Source organism: Arachis hypogaea, chromosome 2, assembly GCF_003086295.3.
Source record: "Arachis hypogaea cultivar Tifrunner chromosome 2, arahy.Tifrunner.gnm2.J5K5, whole genome shotgun sequence".
In the NCBI taxonomy this organism is placed as follows: Eukaryota; Viridiplantae; Streptophyta; class Magnoliopsida; order Fabales; family Fabaceae; genus Arachis; species Arachis hypogaea.
Window position 1 is genome coordinate 85984150 of NC_092037.1, and position 16512 is coordinate 86000661.

General features: G+C 34.7%; 1 protein-coding gene across 2 annotated transcripts; it reads left to right on the forward strand.

Moving 5' to 3' along the window:
* The first annotated feature begins 5619 nt into the window (after positions 1-5619).
* Positions 5620-14023, forward strand: LOC112748898 (pre-mRNA-processing protein 40C). Of its 2 annotated transcripts, XM_025797163.3 has the most exons (17): positions 5620-5766; positions 5950-6058; positions 6196-6272; positions 6424-6570; positions 7347-7977; positions 8077-8231; positions 8559-8596; positions 8903-8981; positions 9194-9661; positions 10128-10211; positions 10880-11020; positions 11132-11238; positions 11953-12076; positions 12361-12504; positions 12698-12844; positions 13161-13283; positions 13454-14023. In XM_025797163.3, the coding sequence occupies exons 2-17, from the start codon at positions 5965-5967 to the stop codon at positions 13760-13762; spliced, it is 2868 nt and encodes a 955-aa protein (XP_025652948.1). In that variant the 5' UTR covers positions 5620-5766; positions 5950-5964; the 3' UTR covers positions 13763-14023. The 2 variants fall into 2 exon arrangements, with proteins under 2 accessions (XP_025652948.1, XP_025652939.1); XM_025797154.3 differs by having other exon boundaries at positions 5625-6058.
* The last annotated feature ends 2489 nt before the right edge of the window (positions 14024-16512 follow it).

Sequence of the window (16512 nt, forward strand, 5' to 3'; positions counted from 1 at the left end):
CATTTTCACCCCCAACTTCAGGCGTCCGTTCATTGGGCACCTCATTGCTTGTTGGTTGCATACATATAAACAGAACAATGAAAAAGTAGCATTTTTAACTCATGAATAGCACCAACAGTTTTGTTTCCAGCAATAAAACCACAACAGCTCATAAGCAGCCAATCAACAATTAATTATATATTAACAAAGAAAATAAATTTGGTTGATAACAATATTGAAGTCAAAATGATATTTGTTATAAGAGTATATGCATAGTGTTTTTTTTTTCAAAGTAAGCATGTTCATTAATAAACAAAGATGAAACTAGACTTCTATGAAAAAGGTGCAGACAACCTCTATATAAAATAAACCAATACCTTCAACCAGAACAAGAATTTTCTATCCTAATTCCTGTCTAAGCATACAGTAAACACTGATATATTGAATATTGAATGGCCATCAGTTTGAATTATCATATGCATTTGGTGCAAAGCTTGTAAAGTAAGGCAAAACCAATTTGATTAATGGCTGTTGATGTCTGTACAGAATTAGATTTAATTGGCTTAGTACATGTGCATATTAAATTTCATGGTGTTTCATAGCTTAATTGTCCATATCCTTTCTCTGTGATTGGCTGCTGTTGACTTGTAAAGTTACAATTCTTTCTATGGGGTTTTATAACCCCCAAACCCCCCCCCAAAAAAACCTCTTTATAGGATCCCTAGGAAGTTCAAAGTAGTAAAAAAAAATTCCCTAACTAGGGGATTGGAAGTATTTTTTATTAAAAAAATTGAGGAATTTCTATTACATAAATTTTCTAAGGCTTCGGCAATGATCAGTATCACAAGAACAAGAAAGAACAATCAAATAGACTCACTAGTAGTTAACAAAAACAACACAGCAACATTAACTAAAAAACAACACAGCAACATTAACTAAAAAACAAAAGTTGCAAAGTTTTTCTCATATCTAACAACTCCAGAACTTCATTTTTTCTGTTCATTAACTCTGTATATTTTTAAATAAGTCTTCCAATTCACTTAACATACAATCAGAAACTCACATAACAGTACAAATATCACTAAAAATCCCACTAAATCAAGTACCAATATCACTAAAAATATTGCAGACTAGGATTTTGTTGACAATATATACATTACTTACTTAATTACTGTAAAAAAAAATTATAACCAAGCACAAAATCTAACCTCCGACGAAGACATCGTTTTGTTGCGTTTTGGGTTTTTGCAGGAGAGGGACTGGTTGTTCGGTGGCTCGGCCACTGGAGTCTTGCTCAGCGACTGGATTGCTGCTCGGCGAATCGTTTGCTGCTCGGCGACGGACTGGTTGGACGTTGGAGTGCTGCTCGGCTTTGGCTTTGTTGCAATGGCGACCCTGCGACGGCGACCCTTCGACGGTGATGAATGAACAACTTCGAGGCTTTGAGCAACGACTGGCGAGTTCTCTGTCTCCCTCAGCCTCTCCTTCTCTCAAGCATGGAGGTCGGAGGTGGAACCTTTGAAGAATGGGGGAGAGAAGTGTGGGTGACTGGCAGACTGGGTATAGGACTATAGGGTTCGCGGCGTAAAAGGGGAAGAAGAAAGCTAGGTTATGTGGCTGAGTTGCCCTTTTATACTTAGGTTAAAGGGCAACTAAGTAAAATCACACTCCACTGAACCCTCATTCTTCGGTTCGGTCCGGTTCAGTTCGATTTTAACCAAAGCAACCGAAAACCGAACTGAACCAATCGGTTTAGTTCAAAAAAACCGGTTTTTTTGGTTTCCAATCGGTTGTTGTAAAATTCGGTTCGGTTCTGTGATAATTTTTTGTCTGGTTCGGTAACTTACACCCCCAGCAGAGAGTGATTCAGAGGAGAATAGATATTCTCAAGGTTCCACTGTCTAGATGACCAAAGGTCCAAGATCCTGAGATCCGAATCAGAAATGTGAACATAATCCATCTCCTGACACAACCGCCCCTCTCTTCTTCATTTAGAAAAGCAAATGTTCTGTTCCAAATCTCCAATACACCAAATAAAACCTTCCTTCAGGATATTCCAGGCTCGACATATACTCTTCTAAACATAAGATTTCCTTCCTCGAGACCGACTGAAACAATCATCCTTAGAAGAATGGTATTTCTTTGTCAACAGTTAAACCCATAGCTTGTCTGAATGGTGAAAAAGTTGCCAAACTATCTTTCCAAGAAGAGCAATATTAGCACAAAAAATATCTCTAATTCCCAAACCTTCAAACTTCTTAGGGGTGACCAACTTTCCAATTAACTAGATTCAGGCCTCTACCATCAGCTTAACCCTTCCATAGAAAGTTTCGCATCATGGATTTTATCTTATTAGTTACCCCTTTAGGGAAGAGAGATACTTGCATGCGGTAAGAAGGAATCGCAGTCACTACTGAGTTGAGCAAACAGAGTCTTCCTGCCTTATTAAGCAATCTCCCTTTCCAGCTAGCTAGCCTTCCCCAAATCTTGTCCAGAACATCGTTGAAAGTTGCGCGTGTCACCCTAGAGTGATTAAGGTTCACCCCTAAATACTTACCCAAGTTCTGACAAATCTGATGGAGGACACTCCGGTGAAAATCTCTTTTCTTGTCACTAAAGCATTCCTGGAGCATAGCGCTTTAGATTTCTCCACATTAACCTTCATCCCAGAGGCTCTACAGAAATTTTCCAAAGCTACCATTACAGTTTGAACTTGCTGTTTTTCGGCTTTACAGAAAAGAAGCAAATCATCGGCAAACATAAAATGAGAAATTCTTGGACCCCCTCTAGAAACCGCAACCGGCTTCCATAAGCCCTTATCAACTTGCTGATTAATAAAACAGGACAATCTCTCCATACACAACACAAACCGATTTGGTGATATAGGATCTCCTTGCCTAAGACCCCTACTCGGAGTAAGCTATTTAATCTATCCCCATTCCAGAGGATAGACAGTGAGGAAGCAGTGCCACAAGGCATAATCAGATTGACTGTCGGAGGAGAAAAGCCAAAACTCACAAGGGTTTGTTTCAGAAATCTCCAATCCACTCTATCGTACACTTTCTCCAGATCAATCTTAAAGGCCAGTGTGCCTTTCTTTGACTTTGTCTTTTTCATGAAATAGAGAACCTCTTGTGCTACAATGATGTTGTCTGGGGTTCCTCTTCCCGGGATAAACCCTCCTTGAAGGGGCCTAACAATCTCTTTGAGATAGGGACGAAGTCTATTGACTAGGACCTTTGTTATAACTTTGTAAACCACATTATAGAGACTAATAGGTCGGAAATCCTTCATGGAAACCGGGTTTTCTACCTTCGGAATAAGAACCACAAAAGTTTCCATTATCCTTGGATCTATATCCAAACCAGAGAATGCATGACGAACCATAGTCCAAACATCAAAACCAACAATCTCCCAGTATTCTTTAAAGAAGAAAGCCTGAAACCATCAGGGCCCGACGCCTTAAAAGAATGCATACTGAAAACAACTGACTTAACTTTTTCCAGAGTAACTGGCGCTGTGAGGCTACAACAGGTTTCATCATGCAGAAAAGGCAGCAGTACATCACCAAGACAACCTAAGTCTACATCCTTTGACTGGCAGAATAGGCGTTTATAAAAGGATTCAGCTTCCCTTCTAAGGACCTCCGGTTTCGTTTCTCACACTCCATCTTGAAGAAAGAGACTATGAATCTTATTATGCTTTCTCCACACAAGAGTTTGGACATGAAAGAACTTGGTATTTCTATCCCCGAATTTTACCCACTGCTCTCTGGATTTCTGAAACCATAGAAGTTCCTCCTGTACAAGCGTGTTATTAAATTCCTCAATCAGCTGTTGTTCTTTTTACCGTATAGACAAATCTTCCATTACTTTTAGTTGCTTCTGAAGGAAATTAATCTGTCTCTCCAATTCGCATTTTCTAACGAAAATATTGCCGAACACTTTAGAATTAAACTCCAAAGAGTTCTTCTGCACTTCTGAAAGCTTGCCATGCATCTCTTTGTAGCCAACCTGCCATGACTGGTTCACAATATCTCTGTAACCCGAATGAGTTGCCCAAACCGCAATAAACCGAAAATGTCTATTCTTTCTCAGTTGGGGACGACCTGTACAGCGTACTAGGATAGGACAATGATCAGACTGAAACCTATTTAAAATTTCTGCATAAACCTTTGGAAAGAGAGATAACCATTCACTGTTGATACAGACCCGGTCAAGTTTTTTTGCCACCTCAACACCATTTTTAACCCTTCTGTACCAAGAAAAATATCTTCCAATAGTCTTCAAGTCAAACAGATCACTATCCCCTAGAGAGGTAGCAAGCTGATCTGCATGGCGACTCGAGAAGAGGCAACCCTTAGATTCATGAGAGAATAGTACTTCATTAAAATCACCAAGAACAATCCATGGCCCGCAGAAAGACGAAGACTGAGTAACAAGATAATCCCATAGCAGAACTCTGGTATTAAACTGAGGACTACCATAGATACCACTGCACCTCCAAATCACATTATTTACCTGAACCTCAACTGTAACACACTGATCAAAAGTATCAACCCATTTGCTGTGAACACCCTGCATTGCAGAAAGGAACCAGATACCCCCTTATGTCCTGACGCCTCCACTATACCAATAGAGTGATAACCAAGTCTTTTCCAGAACAGTTTCAAGTGTTGAAAATGACAGTGAGTTTCAGCCACAATAAAAATTACAGGTTTAAATTTTCTAACCAACTCTTTACAATTCACCCGGGCTAACTTATTAGAAGCACACATAATATTCCAAACTATTATATTTAAACTATCCATAATTTAAAATATAAAAATATAAAACAAGAAAATTAAAGTGCATCACCAACCTCAAACCGAGGCTTGCCCAGCGAAAGTGACTCCCGCGACCTTCATGTTTGCCGGATCTCCATGAAATATCTCCTTATTCCCCCCTACCGACACAGCAACAGCCAGCAACGCGCCTTTCTTCTCCAATGGAACCGCCACACTAACACCCTCCTTCATGGCTGCATGAAGACATGATGATGCTTCCACTCTATATAAATCATGGAGTTCGTCGCATCTAAAAAATTCTATGATTTATATACGGTTCGTTGGGGTGCGACAAATTTGTCTTAAATACGTAAAAAAGAAAAATGTATTTTCGAGAATAAAGTTCAAAAGTGTTGTTTTGAGAATCAATAAATTTTTTAATTTTATATTAGAAAAAAATCTATTTTAAAAACGTTTAGTATTTTACCATCTTTTTGGTGCTTGTTTGGACACCATTTTGAGTGAGTTTCTAAAAAAAGATATTTTTTCGAGTTATCTCTTTTTAAAAGATTTTATGTAAAAGTAAAATTAACTTTATGTTTGGGTATCTCATACAAAAAGATCTTTTTATCTATCAATTATATTTGGATATAACAATATAAAAGTACTTTTTTATTTATTTATTACATGAAAAATGTCTTTTAAAAAAAGATGTAAATTATAGGTTTTCAAAAAAGATATTTTTTTGATTTTTCTAGTACTTTTATTTTTACTACTCGAAATTTGCTAAACATGCTAAAAAATAAAAAATATTTTTCATTACAATTTTTTTTTTTCTTTATCAAAATAATAACACTTAGTCTTTAAACTTTAGTACGGCGCTACCCGTTGAATGAATCGCAACTTCGCAAGCGGAGGCAAGAGCTAGCTCACCCCAATTATATTACTGACAAACCTCCCTTTTCAATCTCTAAACCTCAAAACCCCATAAAGCGCCAAACTCACTCCTCATTTTCTCACTGGTTTGTCTTTACCATCCTTCACTTTTCTTCTCCAAGTTTCTTATACCCTATGCGCCGTTACAAATTATTATTATTATTATTCTCTAAATTACCCACTTACAATTCTCATTTCTCGCTGCGTTTTCATAAAACCTAGCTCCTAATACCGCACTCACTCTTTCGAATTCCTGATTCTGAACGCAGATCAGTGCTTCATAAATGGCTTCACCTGCGTGGTTGAACCAGGACCCACAACCACCTCCCGCAGAACCACCTCTGCCCGCCGCGCCTTCTTCCACTCCGAACCCAAATGGTGTGTCTTCTACTTCTACACTCAACTTCGCCCCTTTCTACAGTTTTAATTTTTCTTCAGTATTGTTATTGTTGTTACAACTGAATTAATTGGAGCACCTCGCGATTGAAATTTATTTATTGCTACTTTTTTTTCAGCTCCGGCAGCTTCATTCTCTTACGGCATGCATCAAAATGTGAACGCTTCCGGGAATCCTCAGCAGTCGATTCATCCTGTTAGTATTTATTTTTTTATTTAGTGTTTTTTGGTATTTTAAAGAACCAGGGCTATTATGATCAATGAAAGATGAAAGATGTGTGTTCTTAGAGTCTTACGTTTTGGGAATTTTTTTTTGTTTCATTATTTTTGCTGTATTTAAAATGCAGGGGATGAAGTCTAATACGACAATGATGCCCACGGCAGTTCAACCTCCAGTTCCTGGTCTCCCTCCACATGCTGCTCCTTCATTTTCGTATAATATTTGGCAGAGCGGTCCCGCTTTTTCGAGCAATCAGCTTACACAGTCTAACACAGTAAGCCTCATACTCTTACATTAAGCTGAAGGTATTTCATGATGGATGATTCCATGTTTTAGTGAGATTTATTAAGATGTTAGGCTATGATGGTTGTTTCAGTAGGTAGAAATAATGGAATGAAAGTTAATTCACACTTGACTGATTTGAAGATGGTATGAGGCAGTTGAAAGTGGAGTGCTACTCCTTTCTGCCTCATCATATAATATTTGTTCACTCCTCTAGTTTGAAAATGAGTTGAAATTTGTTTCATCCCTCTACCAAGCAACCATCAATGAGGATAAAAGGGCTTATGCATTTCCTTTGAGCTTGCCCCTATCTGCTACTGTTTCACGTTTGACATACTCAAACATGCACTCCCTTTTAAATGCTTGAGTGAAGTGAAAAATAATTAAAGTAAGGGATGCATGAAACAGTAATATAAATAATTAATGGACATATATAATAGTTATTAGTGATAACTGAATATTTTTTCTCAGAAAAAAAGTTTTGTTTAATAACATAATGCTGTGTGATGTAATTGTATAATAACATAATGGGGCCTACATTTGTTTTTTCTGTTTTTTTGTTTTGTTTTTGTTTTTAATACTAGGTTTTCATGCGGTTATAAGACTGAATAAATATCCTTGCATTTTAAAACTTGTGATATGGGTAGACTCTGACCATCAAAAGTGGATAATGGATATAATGTAATATTGTAGTGTCTGGTAATTAGTTTCTAAATGGAAAGTGCTTGATAGAAATGATTTTCTCGTAATATTGTTTGCTTATTGCAGAATAAGTCAGATCCTGTTGTGCAGGATGTTAGTAAAGCATCATCTGTGTCAAGTGTTCCACATTCTGTCCCTGCTCATACGTCTATAATGCCTCCACCGTCTGACCCCAATTTTCGCCCAACTACTTCATGGATGCCAACTCCTCTATCTTTTCCTGGGCATCCTGTAATGCCTGGAGCTCCTGGTAATCCTGCCCCCCCTGGACTAACATCTTCGATAATATCTACAAATCTTGCTGCTCCACCAAGCACAGTTTCCTCCTCAGCAGCACCTCTAAGACCAAATATGCCGGCTGCAGCCATTGCATCAGATCCTACTCTTACACAGAAAGGCACACCCTATGCATCCATGCCTCGCATGGTTGCCCCACCACCTCAAGGGTTTTGGTTACAACCTCCGCAAATGAGTGGCATACTTAGGCCCCCGTTTCTTCAATATCCCGCTGCTTTTCCTGGTCCATTTCCCTATCCAGTGCGTGGTGTAAATCCGCCTGCTGTTACACTACCTGATTCCCAACCCCCTGGTGTTACACCTGTGAATGCTACTGCTGCAACTTCAGCACCTTCTGCTTCCGATAATCAGCTTAGACAAGGAACTGATTTACAGACAGATTTAATTTCTGGCCCTGCTGGTATGTGCACAGCAACATCACTACTCCACTTGTGCATTAGCTCATTTATTTGGTTTGAAAATACACATCACTTCCTCATATTTGCGGTCCTTTTTGTAGATGACAAGAAATCAAATGTGACTCAGAATGTTGGTGCTGCTAACGAGAAATTGGATGCCTGGACAGCCCATAAGACTGAAACAGGAGTTGTATACTATTATAATGCCTTGACAGGAGAATCAACATATGATAAACCTGTTGGCTTTAAAGGCGAGGTATGCATAGTTGGAGCCGACTCCCTTGGCCGATATTCCTTTTCCTGCCCTGCATCACATAAGTAATACTCTTTGTTGTTGGCATAATATTTTTTAATATCACAATTGTAACCCTTTTTTTAAGATTTAATTTTATGTTAGTTTATATATATGAATATCTAAGTATTGGATATTGGATAATGGATAACCTAACTATGAAAGGAAAAATTCAGAAGATAATTGTATACTGCAACTGAAACTGTGAAGAATACTTGGTTTCGTAGGTCATAAATATTTCAATTTATTATCCCTTTTCTAATTCAGTTTACTATTTTTTGCCTATGTCAGCCTCACCAAATTGCTGTGCAGCCAACTCCAGTTTCAATGTAAGTTTATTGTCAAGTCCTTGTGTCTATTTTGGTTTGTGGTCTCGATGTATGATATATCTGTTGTTTATTCATTTTTTCCTTATCTGGATTACCTTATTTTAATTGAGGCCATAAAAGGTGTCTTTAGTTCTTTTTAATTAAAGTAAGACACATAGGTGTCATTTGTTCATGTTGACTCTGAACTATGTTGTCTGTTACATACATCTTGATATTAGTTTATTGCTTGCTCTGAAAGGTTTGTTATTTCGAAACAAAGATGTACATTACTACCATGTCTTCTCTGATTATGTTTTCTTGTTATAGGGTGGATATACCAGGTACAGATTGGATGTTGGTCTCCACTAGTGATGGGAAGAAATATTACTACAACAAACAAACCAAGGTATGATTGGAATATTCATTTGATATGTTCACAACTTAATTGCATGATCTCTGTCATCGTTCACTTGGTCTTGATCTCCTATCTTTTCATTTTAGCATGACCTGGCCTTCTTAGCTTCTGATTCTTCTCTTTATTGCTGCTTCTTCAACTTGTTGTGATATGATTTCTCTGTCAATTTGTTTATTATTTTCTGGTCCATTGTTCCATGTTAGACAAGCTCCTGGGAAGTTCCAAATGAGGTGGCCGAATTGAAAAAGAAGCAAGATGGTGATGTCACAAAAGATCATTCAATGTCAGTTCCAAATACTAATGTATTGTCTGATAGAGGGTCTGGAATGGTTACTCTGAATACTCCTGCTATTAATACTGGTGGTCGTGATGCTGCAGCTCTTAAACCTTCTAGTGTTCAGAGCTCATCATCGGCACTGGATTTGATCAAGAAGAAGCTGCAGGAGTCTGGAATGCCTGTTGCTTCCTCTTCTGTTCCTGTGTCACCAGTACAAACAGGATCTGAATCAAATGGTTCCAAAGCAGCTGAATCTGCAGCAAAGGGCCTGCAAAATGATAACAAAGATAAACAAAAAGATGCTAATGGTGATGCTAACACCTCTGACACATCCTCAGATTCAGAAGATGAAGATAGTGGACCCTCAAAGGAAGAGTGCATCATTCAGTTTAAGGTATAGTTGCTTTTTATGAGTTGATGCGGTTGTTTTTCAATCTTCGTTCCTTCCTTCATTGTTCCATCCCATCATGAGAATTGTGATCTTGCTTTTCACTATATAATTTTAACTATCTTTGTCTTTTATAGTTTCTCTATCTGTTCCTCTTTTCTTATTTTGCTCATTCTTTTTCCCGAGGCTTGTGCGTGCGCGCGCGCATATTTGGATATAGAATGGATATTGTCACTCTTTTTTTTAACATATTCAGACGAAATACCATGAAAAAAAAAAAATCATGTATGGAGTGACATTATCAAAAATAGGAGTGACAATGTCCTCTTCCATTGAATGTTATATTTTTTTCGGAGGGACGGGGCTTTTGTAGATTTATCATTTTTAATCTTTTTAATCATGTACATTAGTTTATAACAATATCTAAATTCTACTATTATATTGGGTTTATTTTTGCTTATGGTTTTTGCAGGAAATGCTTAAAGAGCGAGGAGTGGCACCATTCTCAAAGTGGGAGAAAGAATTGCCAAAGATAGTATTTGATCCACGTTTCAAGGTTTATTGAGACCTAGCCCCCTTTACTTTGTTTGGAGTTGGTGACTTTTCTTCAACTTTTTTGGGTTAATTCTTTCATGATATAGGGTGTCTAGATATTCTTTTGGTAGCTCTGCTCTTCATGTGTAAATTGTTAGTCTTGATTGAGTTTCCAATCAGTCAAAGATGGACGTGAAAAATGGTGTTCAGTTTTAAGTTTACTTTTTGTATACAACTTGGTTGAATCTAGTGATTTTAGAGCAAATTTCTAACATATATAGACATTAGCTATTTATTTTATGTATACAAAGAACTAGCTACTTCCCTATGTAGTTCTTTGGAAAGAACGGAAATATATAATCAATTGATTTAGGTTAGTGTGCCTCATAGGAATCTCGTTGTCCCCCTGCAAACACAAGGGAAGGAAAAAAAGAAGAAAATATTATGGAATAGAATCTCTATGGCTTCCTTGTGGGTTTCATCCCATAGTTTGTTTAGGAGCAGATATGTCTAGGAAGTTAAGTAGAAAGCTTCTTTGAGAGCTTTAATGTTTACTGTATTGTCTTTGGTTCTCTGTTTTTCAAATATGATACTTTACCCTCTCCTTTTCTAAAAACAATATTTCTAGGTTGCATTTGGCTTACTTTCATTTGCAAAATTCTTAACATGGAAAAATTTATATCAATACAGGCCATACCAAGTTATTCTGCTAGGAGATCCTTGTTTGAGCATTATGTTAAAACTCGTGCGGAAGAAGAACGCAAGGAAAAGCGTGCTGCACAGAAGGCTGCAATTGAGGGGTTTAAGCAATTACTTGATGAAGCCTCAGAGGTTTTATATTTGCTCAATTTGAAGCTCATTGTACTTGTTCTTGTTTTCATCAAATCTATCTGCCTTCAACTTGTGACTCTCCTGAATACTTATACACCATGCGGTTTTCAGGACATTGACCACAATACTGATTATCAGACTTTCCGAAAGAAATGGGGAAACGATCCACGGTTTGAGGCATTGGACCGCAAAGAACGGCAGCACTTATTAAGTGAAAGGTGCCACTTAGCATTTTTAATATGCTATTTTATTCAGCTTTCCTTTAGTTTTCCCATAAACAGCACCCATCCCATAATAATGCATTTCCAGGTCCTGCTTAATTGGTAGCTAAGTGGGTGCTGCTGTTAAATTTATTTGTTTGAGAATAAGGTGCATTTTTATTGTATTGTTGATCCTCTATTGCATCTACCACCTATCTTGGATTGAAACTATGGTATCTTGTTTGTTGCTCTTACTTTATATTCCAACTTCTTCAAAATATGTAAGTGCTAGAGCTTTGACTGTTGTGTAAATGTAGCCCATTTGCTTATAACAAAATACCATAAAGCTAATGGATTGAAGAGATGTCGGTTGACACGTTTTCATGCTGTTGCATACAGTTTGCCTTTCCTGCCATTCTAGATTTCATTTTTCAAAATTTGGTAAATCAGATTCGGCTAAGTTCTTACCTTCGTTTGTTGATATCTTGGTTTGGTTTGCATCCTCATTTGCATTAATATTGAACTTTTTCCTAGACAGAGAAATGATTTCTATTGATAATCCTTGAAAGCAACATGAGTCAGCAGGTAGTAGGCTAATGACAGACTCTCGGATTCTCTGTGGGTGTGTCCTTATGCCCTCTGAACTTTTTGGATTTGCATGGTAAATGGTTTCTTTATGTTGATTTGGTCTCATAAAATGCTGGTTGATGGGGGTTCCTTTTTGTGTTTCAGAGTTCTTCCTTTGAAGAAAGCTGCTGAACAAAAGGCTCAAGCAAGCCGCATAGCTGCTGCTACTAGTTTTAAATCAATGCTTAAAGAACGAGGCGATATATCTATTAACTCCCGTTGGTCCAGGGTATGGGTGTATCATGAATTGGTCAACAATCTTTAGCTTTTGCGTTTAGTTATTTTTGCTGTCTGATTTGGAGGATGACAAGTTTGTTTTCAAGTGTTACTTCCAATAATCTTGGCAGTTGCAAAATCAATTGACAAATGATTTGCTCCATGATCTCATTTATTTAATGCTTAATCCTTATATAGATATATTTTAAAATCCTTGAATGTGTTACCACGAAAGTTCAATTCATGTTAATCTGTTCTTTGTTATATTATTTAATTTATATCCTTTGGTTGATGCAGGTCAAAGAAAGTTTAAGGGATGACCCAAGATATAAATCTGTGAGACACGAGGATAGGGAGCTTTTGTTCAATGAGTATATATCTGAATTAAAAGCTACTGAACATGCTGCAGAACGAGAGAATAAAGCCAAAAGGGAGGAGCAGGTATAAATGTGTTTCTCTAGCACTTTTGTGACACATCTCAGTGATGATTCTCATTGATAATTTCCCTGATTCTTCATCTATTATTTGTGTTGGCTTATTGATTTAATTGTATCCTAGCATTCACTCAGCAGTTTATTTTGAATAGCTTTTTTAACATGTTAATTACATTCAAACTACTGAAACTTATTTGCAGGATAAGTTGAGGGAGAGAGAACGGGAGCTTCGGAAAAGGAAGGAAAGAGAGGAGCAGGAAATGGAAAGGGTGCGGGTGAAAATACGAAGAAAGGAGGCAATCACTTCTTTTCAAGCTTTGCTTGTGGAGACAATCAAAGACCCTTTGGTATAACACTCATTCTATATGCTGTACCATTAATCTTATTGTTATCTTTAGGGTGAGTTTGGTATGTGGTTAAAATGGAGAGGAAAATTATCTAGATCTATGTGTGCATAAATCTTCTAATCCATACATAGCTCACCCCTAGAGGATGTACAGAGTCTTCTCTAACACTTGATGGTTGAAATTTGAAAAGTTCTACACTTCTATTGCTTGCTGGTAATTTGCATTATTTTATGTGAGGTTGCCTCTTACAAATAACAATAATGAATGTTTACTATTTACTTTCAAGTAACGTCATTATTGCTACCCTTATTGTTAGGCATCATGGACGGAATCTAAGCATAAGTTAGAAAAGGATCCTCAAGGACGTGCAACTAATCCTGATCTAGATCCAGCTGACACTGAAAAGCTCTTTCGGGAACATATCAAGATGCTTCAGGAAGTGAGTGACTATGTCTAAACTATTTTGTGTGGGTTTCTCTTAAAAGTTATGATGCGTGTCTCAGCAGGTTTTTGGTTTGTCAATGAGTGTGCTGATTGTATGAATCAGTAACAGCATATGCAGTACTTTATATTGCACACTAACGTCAGGGATCTCTCTGATTTGAACAGCGATGTGCACACGATTTTAGAACGCTTTTGGCTGAAGTATTGACTTTGGAAGCTGCATCTCATGAAGGTGAAGATGGGAAAACAGTTCTTAATTCATGGTCTACTGCAAAGCGCCTTTTGAAATCTGATCCAAGATATAACAAAGTTCCAAGGAAAGACAGGGAACCCTTGTGGCGCCGATACACAAAAGATGTGCAGCGGCGGCAAAAGTCATCCCAGGAAGAGAAAAACGCAGATACTAAGGGTAGAAATACATTAGAATCTATTAAACTTGCGTTGGAAGCTGGGAGATCCCACGAGAGGAGATGATTCTTGAGAGATTAGGTCTCTAACTTTGAAGCCTTGATGTTATAGCAGATGAAGTTCTAAATTCTGTGTTCATTGCTTCCTCTATTAGATTGCTATAGAGTGGTATTATATAATCATATCGTCATTATATTGCAGAATGCAGAAGTATCATTGTTATGAGTTTGGCGAATGCTTCACATTTTATTTCGATTTCCCCTTGTAAATTGGAACGAGAAATGCCTAATCCTCTATCTATTTTTATTATATAACAGTTGGTACTAATTCTTTGTATATTAAATTTAAGCTATGTTTTTTTTTTCTAATGATGTTGCGTCATCATTTTTGAATACTTGGCAAAATTTAAAAATTAACCAATCAATTTTTTGTAAAATATTTTTAAAAGAATAAAAATTAAAACCATAACTTCCATAATTAATGAATTTATTACATATTATTCTAGTATTAACCAAATATAATAAACATCATCAGTATAAGTTACATAATAATATTATCACAAACAAAGGAAGGAATCTATTTAGTTAAAAGTGATTCTATCACATGATTAAGTACAAAATAAAAATATTTATTGTATTTTTAAAACAAATTTATAAAAAAAAACATGCTTATTATTTTTACTATTTATATTTTTTATATTATTTTGTAATACTCTACGTCTAATTGTATTTTAAAATTTTTATAATTTATTTTTATTATACTTATTTTAATATGCTATTTAACCCAAAAAGTCAATTTTGATTATTTTCTAATGTTATTTTATATTTATATCATTTGAGAAATTATATGATAGAATGGGTTAAAAAAATATTAGCAGGTATTTTTATTTTATACTATTTAAATTATTCTTATTAAAAACAACTTATTCAATATATATATACTCTCACACAAAAATAAATATTCTAAAATTTTTTATTTTTACTATTATAATATTATAGATATCATTAAAAAACTGTATGCACTAAGAGAAAAACAAATAGATGCCAAAAAAAACCTACAAAAATTATAAAATTATTAACAATTATTTTTACTTTATACTATTTAGATTATTCATATTAAAATAACTTATTCAATATATATATACACACACAATAAATATTCTAAAAATTTTCTTACTATTATAAATGTCATCGAAAAACTGTGTTCTAGGAAGAGAAGAATAAGTAGTTGTGAAAGAAAAACTCACAAAAAATACAAAAAATAAATTTTTGTGCTACAACATAAAAAATTATCATAGATTCAAATTATAAAAAATTTCATCAAATTATAAATTACTAACTCAATAATTATTATAGATTCAAAATTGAATTAAAGGTTTTAGACCAAAATGTTCCAATAGCTTTTGTACTATTTGATAGAGAAGCAAAAATATTTTAGGATACAACTACAACTACCTTAAATCTAATTAGACTCTAAGACGGTAATGGCACTGAAGCACCAATCCAATCGAAAATTTATGCAATCTCATACTTATCTTTAAAGTCAAAATAAATAATTTTAACTATGCTTTCAAGTCTCAATAATACACTATTACCAAAATATTTGTCCCAACAAAAAATAATAAAATTCAACTCCTATTACAACAAATAAAATAGGTAATATTACAAAATTTTATTTATTTAAAACATCATTTATATTACTCATTTATATTCTTTGTTGATTACAGAAACCAATTTTTTCAACATTAATATCGTCAACTTAGATGACATACAAATAAAAAATTAAAGAGAACGAAAAGTAAATAAATTTAAAACACATCTTCATTTGAAGAACATATATACAAATATGAAATAAAAAAGATAATAAAAAAATATATGCAAGTCAACAATTCAAAAAGAACGTATCTTCATAAGAACGTTTTACAAAAATATATGTAAAAAAAAAAGAAAGAAACAACTTAAAACAAAAAAGGAGGACAAACATTATATAAAAAAAATTAAATTTATTAATTAAAATAAATATAAAAATAAAAACAATAAATAAAAATATAATTTTATACAATTTCAATATAAAAAATTTTGTATTATAAAATATTTTAAATAAAAAATATATTAAATTTAATATTAATTTATATATATTTTAAATAATTTTTAATTAATATAATATTTATTAAAATATATTATACATTATCATTAATTTATCGTCCGCATATCGTGCGAGTTGCTATAGTTTCATGTAAACAATTGAACATTCATTCACATTCCTTAGCATCATCTAGTTAGTTTGCCCAGAAGTAGTGTCTCGTATAAGGAAAATAGATGAGAAGTAAAAAAAAAAACAATAAAAGCATACGGAGTCCAAATTATTTTTTAATTTATATTATAGTTTTCTTTTCCTTTTTCTGAGAAGGGTGAGAGTTGTGGCTAATTTATTTTATATAGATTAAAATGCTGGGATATGCACTCTTATTGAAAAGTTTGGTGTTTTTCTTTTGATATGGAATAATTTTTTTCCAAATTATTATTATATAAATTAGATAATTTGATTAGTTGTGAGGCGAAGAAAAATATGAAATGGAAGAGTCATAAATTGAAAGATTTGATTTTAATATTTTAAAATTTTTAATATTTTAAAAAGTGAAATTAAAAGGTTTGAATTCAACTTTAAAAATATTTAATTTTTGAAAACAAAAATCGAATTATTAGTTTTAATATTATAAATTTTTTTCGCAACAAACTAGATCCACGATTTGAGAAAATAGTCATAAGACTGATATTTTCCATATCATACTCGTGCATTACACCACTCCCTCACCT